This window comes from Sceloporus undulatus, chromosome 3 (genome assembly GCF_019175285.1).
Source record: "Sceloporus undulatus isolate JIND9_A2432 ecotype Alabama chromosome 3, SceUnd_v1.1, whole genome shotgun sequence".
In the NCBI taxonomy this organism is placed as follows: Eukaryota; Metazoa; Chordata; class Lepidosauria; order Squamata; family Phrynosomatidae; genus Sceloporus; species Sceloporus undulatus.
Genome location: NC_056524.1, coordinates 274,426,859 through 274,438,464, shown reverse-complemented (window position 1 = coordinate 274,438,464; position 11,606 = coordinate 274,426,859). Strand labels below are relative to the sequence as shown.

The following is an 11,606-nucleotide window of genomic DNA, read 5'->3' as shown; positions in this document are numbered from 1 at the left end:
GATATAGGACCCAAACAGACCGCTTCAGCTGGCCATCTTGGCTTCTTCCAGGGAGATTCCTGGACCCATTTGTTTTTCATGGGACCCCCCCCCCCCATATCCTTTTCCAGCCCCACAGCTCCAAGGAGCCATGGATTGCTCCTGGTGTGGCATTCAAACCCTCCGGTGACACACTTGGCAAGGCACACTCTCTCAGCCTCAAGACCCTGGGAAGAACTTGCCAAGAAAACCCTTGCCTTCGGGTCGCTGTAGGGTAAAAAGGACTTGGAGTAACACACTGTGTCATTCACCTTCCTTCCCTGTCAACCAGAAACACTGATGGCAAGGATCAATCTCTACACAACAACAATCGCCACCACCTTTGTTACGTCTAGCTTTCACAACCTAAAATATCGATGCCACAATCCCAGACACAACAACAACAACAACAACACCATTCCCTTCCTGACTGCCTTAGCTTTCACAACCAGAGATGTGATGGCAGGTCAATCCTAACACAACCACTACCACCGTCCTTCTCTGCCCACCTTCCCAACAATAGAAACATTGATGCCACAATTGAATACAACCACCATCCCCTTCCTTCACTGTCTATGGATTCGCACCCAGAAGCACTGATGGCAAGGGCGATCCCCACACAACCCCACCATGAACTTTCTTTGGTGTCCAGCTTTACAAACCAGAAACACTGATGCCACAATCCTACAACACAAAAACAAAACAACAAACGCATCCTCTTCCTCACTGTCTCTAGCTTCACAAGCAGAAACATTGAAGGCAAGGTCAATCCTAACACCAACCACCACCATCCTCTTCTCCCCGCTACCTTTCAAGCGCCAGAAACACTGATGCCACAATCCCAACACAACAACAACCCCCACCACAACCCCCCTCCCTCCCTGGCCCCTGCTACAATCGCCTTCCTCTGGGTATGCGAAGGCAGAGAGGGGTGGGAGTATGAGCAAAGCCCCCACAACCACACACACCCAACACAACACACACACAAGGCTGGGAAGGAAGAGGAGAGAGAGGAGAGAGAGAGAGAGAGACCTGAGGAGCTCCTAAAATGGCGCCTGCAAGAGTTGTTCCGGGAAAAGAGGAGGAGGAGGAGGATGAGGAGGGAAGGGGGGGGCTTCTCTTTCCTTGCCCCCAAACTCTTGGGGGGGGCACTGAGCCAATGCAAGGCAAGCTCCGATGGAGAGCCCCCTCCCCCGAAAAACAACAAAACTCCGAAAAGGAAAAAGGCCCCTTTTGCAACTGCCCCTCCTCCCCCCCGAGGCCCTTCGGATTTCTGTTTTGGGGGGGGGGGGGGGGTCTCTTGCCTCCAAGACTCAGAACCCCCCCCCACGACTTTTCAGGGAGAAGCGATACACACCCTCCTTTCTGGGAAAAGGCGGAGCTGAAGTCCGAAGCTTCCTCTCTTCCTGGTTCGGAAACACACAACGAACACCGCAGGAGGAGGGGGAAGGCACCCCCCACAGACACACAAACCCAGGAAGGAAGCCCTTCGTCACCACCAACACACACCCCCGAGGAGGAAGGCACCGCTGTCCCCCTTCCTCTCCTCTGACACAAAGAACAACCCTCCGACTCTCTCTCTCTCTCTCAGACACACACACACACAAGTGAGGACCGTCTCTCTCTCTCACACCACCCCCCCCCCGCGACAATGAGGAGCCTGACCAGACCAGTCCCTGCACGAGGAACACGCACAGCCCCGCCGCCCGGCCTTCCTCTACACAAAGGCCCCATCGATCTCAGACAATCGCCCCTTCGCTCAGAGGCAGACAACTCACACCCCGCAACACCCCGCCGCCCCTTCCCTCTTCAGCCGAGGCGGGCGACGGAGGGGCCTCCACCCTGAGAGCCAGCCCCCGCTGCCCTCCGTCCCCGCATCCTCCGCGAGGGAAGGGAAGCGCCGCCGAGGGGCCTCCTGCCCCAGCCCCTTCCCGGCCCCACCCTCCCTCCCCGCTGGCGGGCCTGGGCGCCGGAAGGAGGCTCTCCCGGCGGGGACGAGAGAGAGAGAGAGACTGACCTCTTCGAAGCGGAGCAGCCGGAGCCGGGGCTGGGGGACGGGCTGGCGCCTGCGAGGGAAGAAGGAGAGAGAGAGAGAGCAGAGAAGGAAGGTCAGCGGGCCTCCGAGGAGGAAGGAAGGAGACCCCCAGGGAGCGGGCAGGGGAGGGAAGCCCCCCTCCAGAACGGGCACCAGGCGGCCTCCCTCCGGAGGCCTCTCCCGAAGGGCTCCCGGCCCCCGGGGCTCCCCCTCTTCAAGCCGGCCGCACCCACGGCGATGGCCATGGCGTCCTCTCGGCCCTCCTCGGGGCCGCGGTCCATGGTCTCCCCTCTTCCTGCTCGCTGCCCGGGCGGCTTCCTCTCCTCTCTCCCTTGGGGCCGGTGGGCGACGCTGCTGCGGCTGCTGCTGTGTGCTTCGTCGTCCGGAGGCCAGGACCGGTCGGGCGGGGGCGGAACCCTTCGGGAGGGAGCCAGCCAGGGGTCCCAGGAGGAGGCTCCCCGCGCCTCGGCCACGCCCACTGGGGGAGGGGTTCCGCTCCCTCCGCCGCCCTTCGCCGACCGAGGAGCTCCGCCCCTTCTCTCCGCGCCAGCGGGAAGGAGAGGAGGCGGAGCCGCCGGCGCCCTTCTCCTCCTTCGAGCCTCTTTTGGGGAAAGGGCTCCGGCCCCTCGGCGGCGGCGGAGGCACTCTCTCGTGGCCGGGTTCTGGGTTCGAAAACCGTTGAGTCCGAGGCAAAGCCCCCAGTCTTCTGGCCAAGGAAACCCCGCCAGGCGTGGGCTTTGCTGAGGACCCCGGCCCTCCGTCTCTGAACCAGGCAACGGGCCTCGGGCAAAAGCCACTCTTCTCCCGGCCTCCTCGAAGGAGCAGGCCAACGGAGGCTTCGGGGAAATGCAGGGCAAGGCCAAAGGAAGAGCAAAACGCTTCTATAAACACAAACCCATGCTCAGAATGGAGGACTTTTGGAGGGCTTGAAATGCAGGGCATGCCTGGAAGGAGGAAGGAATTCTGGAAGGACCTGCCGACGAGATCCGTCAATGACATCTTCAGACAGCTTAAAAGGCTGTCAAGACGGATCTCTTCTGGCAGGCCTTTCTGGGATCGATCAACCCTCTTCTCATTGCGAGCCCCAGGCCCTCCTTTCCAATCCAAGAAGAATGCTACCACCGTTTACTCTTTGCTCTGTTTTCTAGTAATGGCCTTGTATGTCTGATGTTGTTTTAATTGTGGGTTTTAGTATAATGGTTTAATATTTTTAAGGGGGGGGGAAGTAGATTTTGATAGATAATGCATTGTATTTGATTGCTGTTAGCCGCCCCGATGACCTCAAAGGGGAATGGGATACTATACTACATTTTTATTATATTATTATATTTATTAAAATATATTATTATGATTCTATATTATATCTATCTATATATAGCGAGGTAGATAGAGCAATACTGTATATCATCTTAACCAGGGTGGTTTTTTGGAGTGTGTGTCTTTTGTCATGCCTTTAGCTTTGTGTATTTTTATGTGCTTTCCTCCTCTTTTTGGATTATTTAAGCAGGGTGGCAACCTATGGACTGTGGGCGGATGCGGCCCAGCGAGGCCTTGGGACCGGCCCCAGCCTGGTCCTGCCGCGATTGCCGCGGGGGCCTTTGGGGGGCAATTGTCTATAGAAGCCTCAGAAACAATCATTATATTAACATTTTTAAAAACCAGCAAATTTTTTCATGTGTCCTCCATTTTAAAAAGTGTCCTCCATTGAAAATTTTGTCCCACATTTGTCCTGGTTTATTTATATTTAATTTTTTTTAATTATGTAATGATTTATTTTTGGCTTGGGCCCCCAGTTGTCTGAGGGCAGCAACCCGGCCCCGGCTCCAAAAGGTTGCCTACCCCTGATTTAAAGTGTTTAAATTTTACCACAAACACACACAAATATATAAAAAATAGTGATTTTGTCTGTGATTTCATTTGGGAGAAAGGCAGCATGAGATGAAACAAGAAAGAAAGAAGAGTTTTCCCAGAGGCTCTCTGTTCTTTCTAATGGGCTTCATTGTCTTTTCCTGCATGAGTCCCTTTCCAAGATGACTCTTCAACTCAGAAGGCCAGGCCTCCAAAATCCTGGCTTGTGACTGACTGGCCATCATTTCTTTTCTCCCTCCTGTATGATTTCCAAGGCCTTTGCCTGATGATGATGATGATGATGAGAAGAAGAAGCCACTGGAGCTTGAAAGCTTGCACATTTGTGCATTTTGGTTTCCCTATAAAGGCATCACTGTTTGGTGGATTTTTGGGTTGCTAGAATCGCTGTGTCCAACGCAGCTAACCCTGGATGTTTTTGGATCTCGGATACCACTTTATAGCTGGAACAAGGGGATCTAAAGAGGAGCAGTGGACTGGGACCTTCTATTTGAGGTTCGGCCTCAACAAAAAGACAAAACATTTTTCTTCTTCTTAAATTGGGCTGCCTTGGCTGTTTTACATCAGCCCCCCTAAGTTTCCTGATGCAAAAGCATGGAGGCTCCTGAGAAGTCCATTGCGCTCTGCCTCAACAAAGGGGACCTGTGGCCTCACTAAAAGGACGGAGCGTCTCTTGTTGTGATGCAAATGGTTTCCAGGACTTTGAGGATCTCCCCTTTGCCACTTGGCCTGCAAGAAACACGCCTCCGTTAGCCTTGACCCAGAGCAAAACCGCAAAAGCGCCCAATGCATTTCCGCTCCTGTCTGCTTTGCAAGACCTTGACTGATGAAGGAGCCTTGGGCTTCAAGGCTTGTGTGCCACATAAGCTGCAGCTCCCAGGACTCCCTGGCACTGAGCCAGGGCAGTTAAAGCGTCTCAAAGTGGTTTTCTGCAGTTTCTAGTGTGTTCAGGCCATAATGAATTCTGTGTTTAGACTTGGGTCCCATCCCAAGATGTTCCTTCGGTGTTGTACTTCTATGCAAAATAGAGGTCTGTATTTCGCCATATAGCCAACTTTTTACCCCTTGTGTTTGGCGCCTCCACAGAGACAGGCAAATGGAGTAACCAACCTCTCCGTTCCCGTAGGCACCGTGGCCAGCTCTCTCTTTGTCACTGCCATTGTGATTTCCTGGGCTGGAAGCCGGAAAAGGTGGCGTGGAAGCAGCTCCAGAGCCGGTCCAGCAGGAGAGAGATGGTCGGTTCCGAGGGAAAGAGCCGGCCCTTAGCCTCGCCATCGCCCACGATACTCGCTCCACGCGGTTCTTCCAAAGGGTCTAGTGCCCTTTTGGGACGGACTGTGGGAGGCTCTACTTCTACTTGCGACACCTGCCTCCCAGGCCTCCACAGGGCCCCCTCAAGCTGGCGCATGTGGGACACAGACTCCTAATTTGGCTATAGGAGGCCAGGGGGCTGCCATTGCACATTGATTGGGGTCGGTCGTCTTTATACGCCCGTCGCCTTATACGCGGGAAAATAGGTGTATCCCAAAATCCAAGCAACTTTGGTCCCAAGCATTTTGGCTTAGGGCGACTCAGCCTGTGATGGCAGCAGGACCCAGCATGTGCCTGAGACCACAACAAGCAGAGCCAGTGGTTTTAACTTTGCCAGCCCGTATTACACTTTCCAGAAATCCTAGTGTGCGTTGTCACTGCTCAAGGATTCTGGGAAATCCAAAATGTGTGTTAGATGAAACCTTGTAAGCCACCTGGAGACCACCAATCTGTCAAGGTTATTATAAACATTCCAAATAGCTTCACTGTGGCTTGCAGAAAATTACACAGATGTGCATACTCTAAGTAGTTTTTGCCCTTGTGTGCATCTCTGTTACAAGGAGCTGTGCCCCTTCAGTGAAAAGCAAGTGTCTTTAATAGTGAAAAGGGGAACAAACTGCTTCTTGTTCCAGATCAGCAAATGGCTGGTAGTGGCATCACTATTCCCCCTACTTTTTAGGTACCTAGCCAAACCCAGATACCAGTTCTATTGGCTGGCATAATACTCTCCTGCTACACAATTATGGCACCTTGATACCAATGGCTGCATCTTACAGAATCCCTGGCATTTGTAGTTTGGCAAGGCACTAGAGCTCTCCAACAGATGATTCTGTCTCACAGAATTACAAATCCCAAGGTTCTGTAAAATGGAAGCAGAGGCATTAATTGACAAGATGGATGCTGCCAGGGATCGGTGGCCAGAGTGGTTTTCTATGGGCTCTGGGAGGTTGTGATGGTTTTTCTCCATGGCTTTCTTGAAATAGGAAACAGAACTTGGCTCCCAAGTTGTGGGGAAGCCAGCTAGGCATCTTCCTCTGGCAAGGGAGAGTGCTTCTCTTTTTTGTCTTTGCTGCTATATACTGGTCCAAAAATGCATACTATCCTGGCATACTGGAGCATGACACTGGCATAGGTCGCCAACAGGATTCCAGCCAGATTGTCCCATGTTTAGGGTTCATTTATGTCTTTTCACACACACTGGTTTGAACATTGAAGTATGATTCTGGAGACCAGGGTTCAAAGACATGCTGAGCCATGGAAACCAGCTGGGTGACCTTGGGCAAGTCATAGGATCATAGAATAATAGAATTGGAAGAGACCGCAAGGGCCCTGATCCAGTCCAGCCCCCTTCTTCTGCCATGCAGGAAATCCAAATCAAAGCATCCCCATTGAGAGATGGCCATCCAGCCTCTGCTTGACTCCACTATAATCTCTGAGGAAGGAGTGTCTTCCACTGTTGAACTGCTTTTATTGTCAGGAAGTTCTTCCTAATGTTGAGCTGGAATCTCTTTTCCTGCAGCTTGCATCCATTGTTCCTAGTCCTGTTCTCTGGAGCAGCAGAAAACAAGCTTGCTCCCTCTTCAATATGACATCCCTTCAAATATTTAAACAGGGCTATCATATCACCTCTTAACCTTCTCTTCTCCAGGCTAAACATCCCCAGCTCCCTGAGTTGTTCCTCATAGGGCATGGTTTCCAGACCTTTCACCATTTTAGTCACATACTCTCAGCCTCAGCACACAACATACAGTACATTAAAACCATTCTGGTTGTTTTAAACTGTACCCTGGTTTTTAACAGCTTATAAGCCACCTTGGATCCTGTATAAGAAGGAAGGCAGGGGTATGAATTAACTAAATAATAAGTATGCTGAGTATCATGCCCTGAATCCACTGAGACCTCACTCGATTGAGCAGCCTCCTAGACACACCATGCATTTGTACTATTCCCCCATCCTCACCCTGGCATCCTGCAGGCTTTTCTCATTCTCCAAGGCCAGGGGACAACACGAGTTGCTTTGGGTGAATCCTAGAGTTGGAAGAGACCCCAAGAAGGACCATCCAATCCAACCCCTTTATTCTGCCATGCAGGAACTCTCCATCAAAGCATCCCCATTGACAGATGGCCATCCAGCCTCTGTTTAAAGACCTCCGAGGGAGACTCCACCACTCTCCAGGGCAGAAGCATCTTCCACTGTTGAACAGCTCTTGCCCTCAGGAAGTTCCTCCTAATGGTGAGCTGGAATCTCTTTTCCTGGAGCTTGCATCCATGGCTCCATTGGGTCCTTTTCTCTGGAGCAGCAGAAAACAAGCTTGCTCCCTCCTCCGTGTGACATCCCTTCAAGTATTTAAACAGGGCTCTCATCATATCACCTCTCAACCTTCTCTTCTCCAGGCTAAACATCTCCAGCTCCCTGAGTTTTTCCTCATAGATCCGTCAGATTACCACCTCGGAAATCTTTCAGAAGGCTATTAAGACGGATCTCTTCCGACAGGCTTTTCCAGACTAGACCACCTCCATCTACCAGCCTCCCCCCTCCACTTTTTCTCCATCCTCATTTCCATTCTATCTGGACCCCGCTATAAACTTTCTACAAATCTCCTACCTAGTTTAACTGTTATTTTATATTATTGTTTTAATGTCCTTCTGGTTTAATCTCCTTTTAGTATTTCTATGTTTTTATACTGAAGGGGAGGGATAGGTTTTTTAAAGAATTTTTAACTGTATCTTGTTTTATTGTTGAAATCCGCTTGGATTCTGAATGATTAAGTGGAATAATAATAATAATAATAATAATAATAATAATAATAGGGCTTTACAGTTCCCAGAACCTTCACAGTTTTAGTCACCCTGCTTTGGACACGGTCCAGTTTCTCAACATCCTTTTTGAATTGTTTTGTCCAGAACTGGACCCAGGGTTATTCCAAGTGAGGCCTGATGAAAGCAGAATAGAGAGGTACTATTCCTTCCCTTGATCTGGACATTATACTTCTATTGATGCAGCCTAGAATTGCATTGACCTTTTTAGCTGCTGCGTCGCACTGTTGACTCATGTTCAATTTGTGGTCTACTTGGACTCCTAGATCCCTTTCACATAAGTATAAATCTCCTTCAGCCAGGTGTCCCCCATAATCCTATATCTGTGCATTTCATTTTTCTGCCCTCAGTGCAGTACCTTACATTTCTCCGTGTTGAATTTCATTTTGTTAGCTTTGGCCCAGCTTTCTAGTCTATTCAGGTCATTTTGAATTTTGATCCTGTCTTCTGGAGTATTAGCTATTCCTCCTAAATTGGTGTCATCTGCAAATTTGATAAACATGTCCTCTATTCCTTCATCCAAGTCATAGATAAAGACGTTGAATAGCCCTGGGCCCAGGACAGAGCCCCACTGGTCACTTCTCTCCATGATGAAGAAAAGGTGCCATTGCTGAGCAACCTTTGGGTTCGGCCGGTCAACCAATTACTAATCTACCTAACAGTTGTACTGTCTAGCCCACATTTTACTATCTTGTCTGTTGTTGAGGGTAACTCCTACGAGGGAATATTCTGTTCCCTCCTGTGGCTCCTTTTACAGTGTACTTCATGAACCGACAATACAGTCATTTCCCTGTTCAGTTCAGTTACAGTGACAAGGAAAACAATGAAGTCCAAAGCCAGAGAAAGCCCATTTTATTTACAGAGCAACCTCAATGCTGATGATCAAAAATTGACTTTCAAGCTAAAACTCTTTAATCCTCTTTCAATGACCAAGACGTGGTGTGTGTTAGCTGGGAGAGACCTCAGTCCTGCGTGGGATTCAGACCTCCTTTGGGAGGCCAGAGACTGGGTGGGTCTGTGATACCCTTAAGGCAGGAGCCCCAGCCCCAATGAAGATTGTCACCTTCTGGCAGAGAGTGGAACCGGCATTGCACTTCTTCCACCACCAGAACCATGGGTTATGCAATACCTATCCCTTTTGGGTGTGAGGGGTCCCTTTCAGCACACAAAGGCATTGCCTTCTGAGCAGAAAAGAGAGAAATATAAGGCCAAGCTATGGAACCAGAAGTGCTTTCTGAAGAGAGTCTGGCTGGTGTGTTTGACAGTTAAATGAAGAAGCTGCAGCTCTTCCCAGGGGGGCCTGGGGTGGGAGGAGGGAAGGAAAATCCCTCATCCTCACCATTTCAAACCTCAGACTGGAGTCCCAGCCCATGTCCTGGAAAAGCTACTGAAATGTGCAACATCTAGCAGCATTTACGCCAAGAAGCCTTCTGATGCTCCCTGAGCATGACTGCAGCAGGTTCACCTCTACAGACCAATGGAAAGAGAAGAAGGCCTGCGCTGAAGCAGATGCCTCATCCTTCTTCACTCTCCTTCTTCACTCAAGCAGCACTGAACACTTCCCACCTTTCCCTCAGCTGTCTTCCTCCGGTCCCTGCCCAGCAGAGACTTGGCACACATCCCACAGCAACACTGTTCCCTTTCCTCTTCCCTTTGGCAATACCCAGCAGGTGTTGGTTTCTGGGGGAAGGAAGCATTCCCCGAAGAGGAGAACACGCAGCTGATGTTCACACGATGGAGGTGGAATCCCTGCTGCACCGTCAGGTTGGATGAGGGCTGCTGGGCAGCCATTTCCGCTCCAAACCAGCTCATGCACACCGCCTGGGCATCCGCTTTATAGAAAGCCTTCCTTCCGGAACTGCTCTTGCAGGAGGTCTCTGTACTCGTCAAAGCCACCTTCGATGCGTTTTACCGTTCCCTCTCCACACACCCACAGCTCCTGGCACACCAGTCGGATAAAGCGCTCATCGTGGGAAACAAGCATCAAGCCACCCTAGAACAAGATGAAGGAAGAATGTCTGACATCAGAGCACTCTTTTATATTTTCAAAACCAGAAGTGGACTTCCAGCCACACTGGTTTGGGTACTCAGGAGGGCAGTTTATGCAGTCTCCTCTGGAGGGACAGAAAAGTGGCCCCTGGATCTGCCACAGGTGTCCACCACGAATCTAAGTCATGGCAAGTGTCTGTCTGGCAAAGCCTTCATAAGGGATAGGCAGCCAGTGGCACTGTGGGGGCCGTAAGCAACAGGTTACAACTAACCAAACAAAGGCAAGGAGGGACTAGAAGGCTACGGTTTTTAAAAAATGTGACCTATTAGATATTTTGAGAACAATTTTGCTTGTTTTTTTTAATTGCAAATCTCACTGTTCAGTTCCTTGTAATATCCTCCTAATTTTTTAAAAAACCCTGTTCTCACTGGGCTTGGTACATTCCCTGCAGATTTTGCAATACAGTTGTCCCTCCATATTCACTGGGGTTAGTTAGGGGAAGAAGACCCTCATGAATAGGGAAAAACTGCAAATAACAAAAACACCATGTTTTTACCTGAGAGGACACCTCTCTAGGAATCTCTAGGTCCTCCAGTGCATCTCTAAGGAAGACTTACCCGGAAATTGTTGAGTGCCTTTGCCAGGGCCTCAATGGTCTCCATGTCAAGGTGGTTCGTCGGCTCATCCAGAATGTAGAAGTTGGGGCTGGAAGGAAGAGAAGACTCCATTAAGTTGGGACTAGCTTCGAAAAGTCCCAAAGCAAGCTTGGAATACACATCCCTCCATCTAATGGCAAGCATCCCACATGAAGAAGGCCAGAAACTGAAGAGGCTGTGTTATAACCCAGGGCTTTTACTAGCCATCACTTCACCAATGCAGAAGAAATGTGGCTCTGAAGGTACGCTGAAAGAATCTCTGGCAAATGCTACATCCGCCAGTCAATTCACAGAGAGAGGACACAGAGCAGGGGCTTTGGTTCATCACCTGGCATGAAGACTGCAGACATGCTGGAAGAGAAAGGTCTGGAGACCATGAGGCCCTGTGAGGAGAGACCTAGGGAGCTGGGTATGTTTAGCTTGGAGAAGAAAAGGTTAACGGGGGATATGATAGCCCTGTTTAAGTATTTTAAGGGGTGTCATGTTGAGGATGGAGCTTGTTTTCTGCTGTTTCAGGGAACAGGACCCAAAGCATTGGACTCAAACTACAGGAAAAGGGATTCCTCCTCAACATTAGAAAGAACATCCTGACAGTAAGAATTGTTCGACATTGAAAGACGCTGCCTTGGAGAGAGGTGCAGCCTTCTTCTTTGGAGGCTATCTTTAAACAGAGGCTGGATGGCCATCTGTTACGAGGGATGCTTTGATTGTGAGTTCCTGAATGGCAGAATGGGGTTGGACTGCATTGCCCTTGGGTCTCTTCCAAATCCATGATTCAGCCTCTACAACAGACAGAGGCAACTGCAGCTGGCCCAGGAGCCAATTTCTGGCCCTATTAGCCAGTGTGTATGTAGGGGGTTTACAGAGGCCCCATGCTCTGGACTGGAAACTGGTGTGGATGAGGAAGGTAGAT

At 50.2% G+C, this 11,606-nt stretch overlaps 1 protein-coding gene across 2 annotated transcripts in view; it reads right to left on the bottom strand.

Annotated features, from left to right (window-relative positions):
* Window positions 1-8,895: 8,895 nt before the first annotated feature.
* The window catches only part of ABCF3 (ATP binding cassette subfamily F member 3), a 41,564-nt gene continuing 38,853 nt past the window's right edge, over window positions 8,896-11,606 (bottom strand). For both annotated transcript variants that reach the window (XM_042457917.1, XM_042457918.1), the window contains 2 exons: window positions 10,655-10,742; window positions 8,896-10,040 (listed from right to left, as the gene is read on the bottom strand). In XM_042457917.1, the coding sequence (XP_042313851.1) occupies window positions 9,882-10,040; window positions 10,655-10,742 (247 nt within the window). In that variant the 3' untranslated portion in view covers window positions 8,896-9,881. The remainder of the gene's footprint in view (window positions 10,041-10,654; window positions 10,743-11,606) is intronic.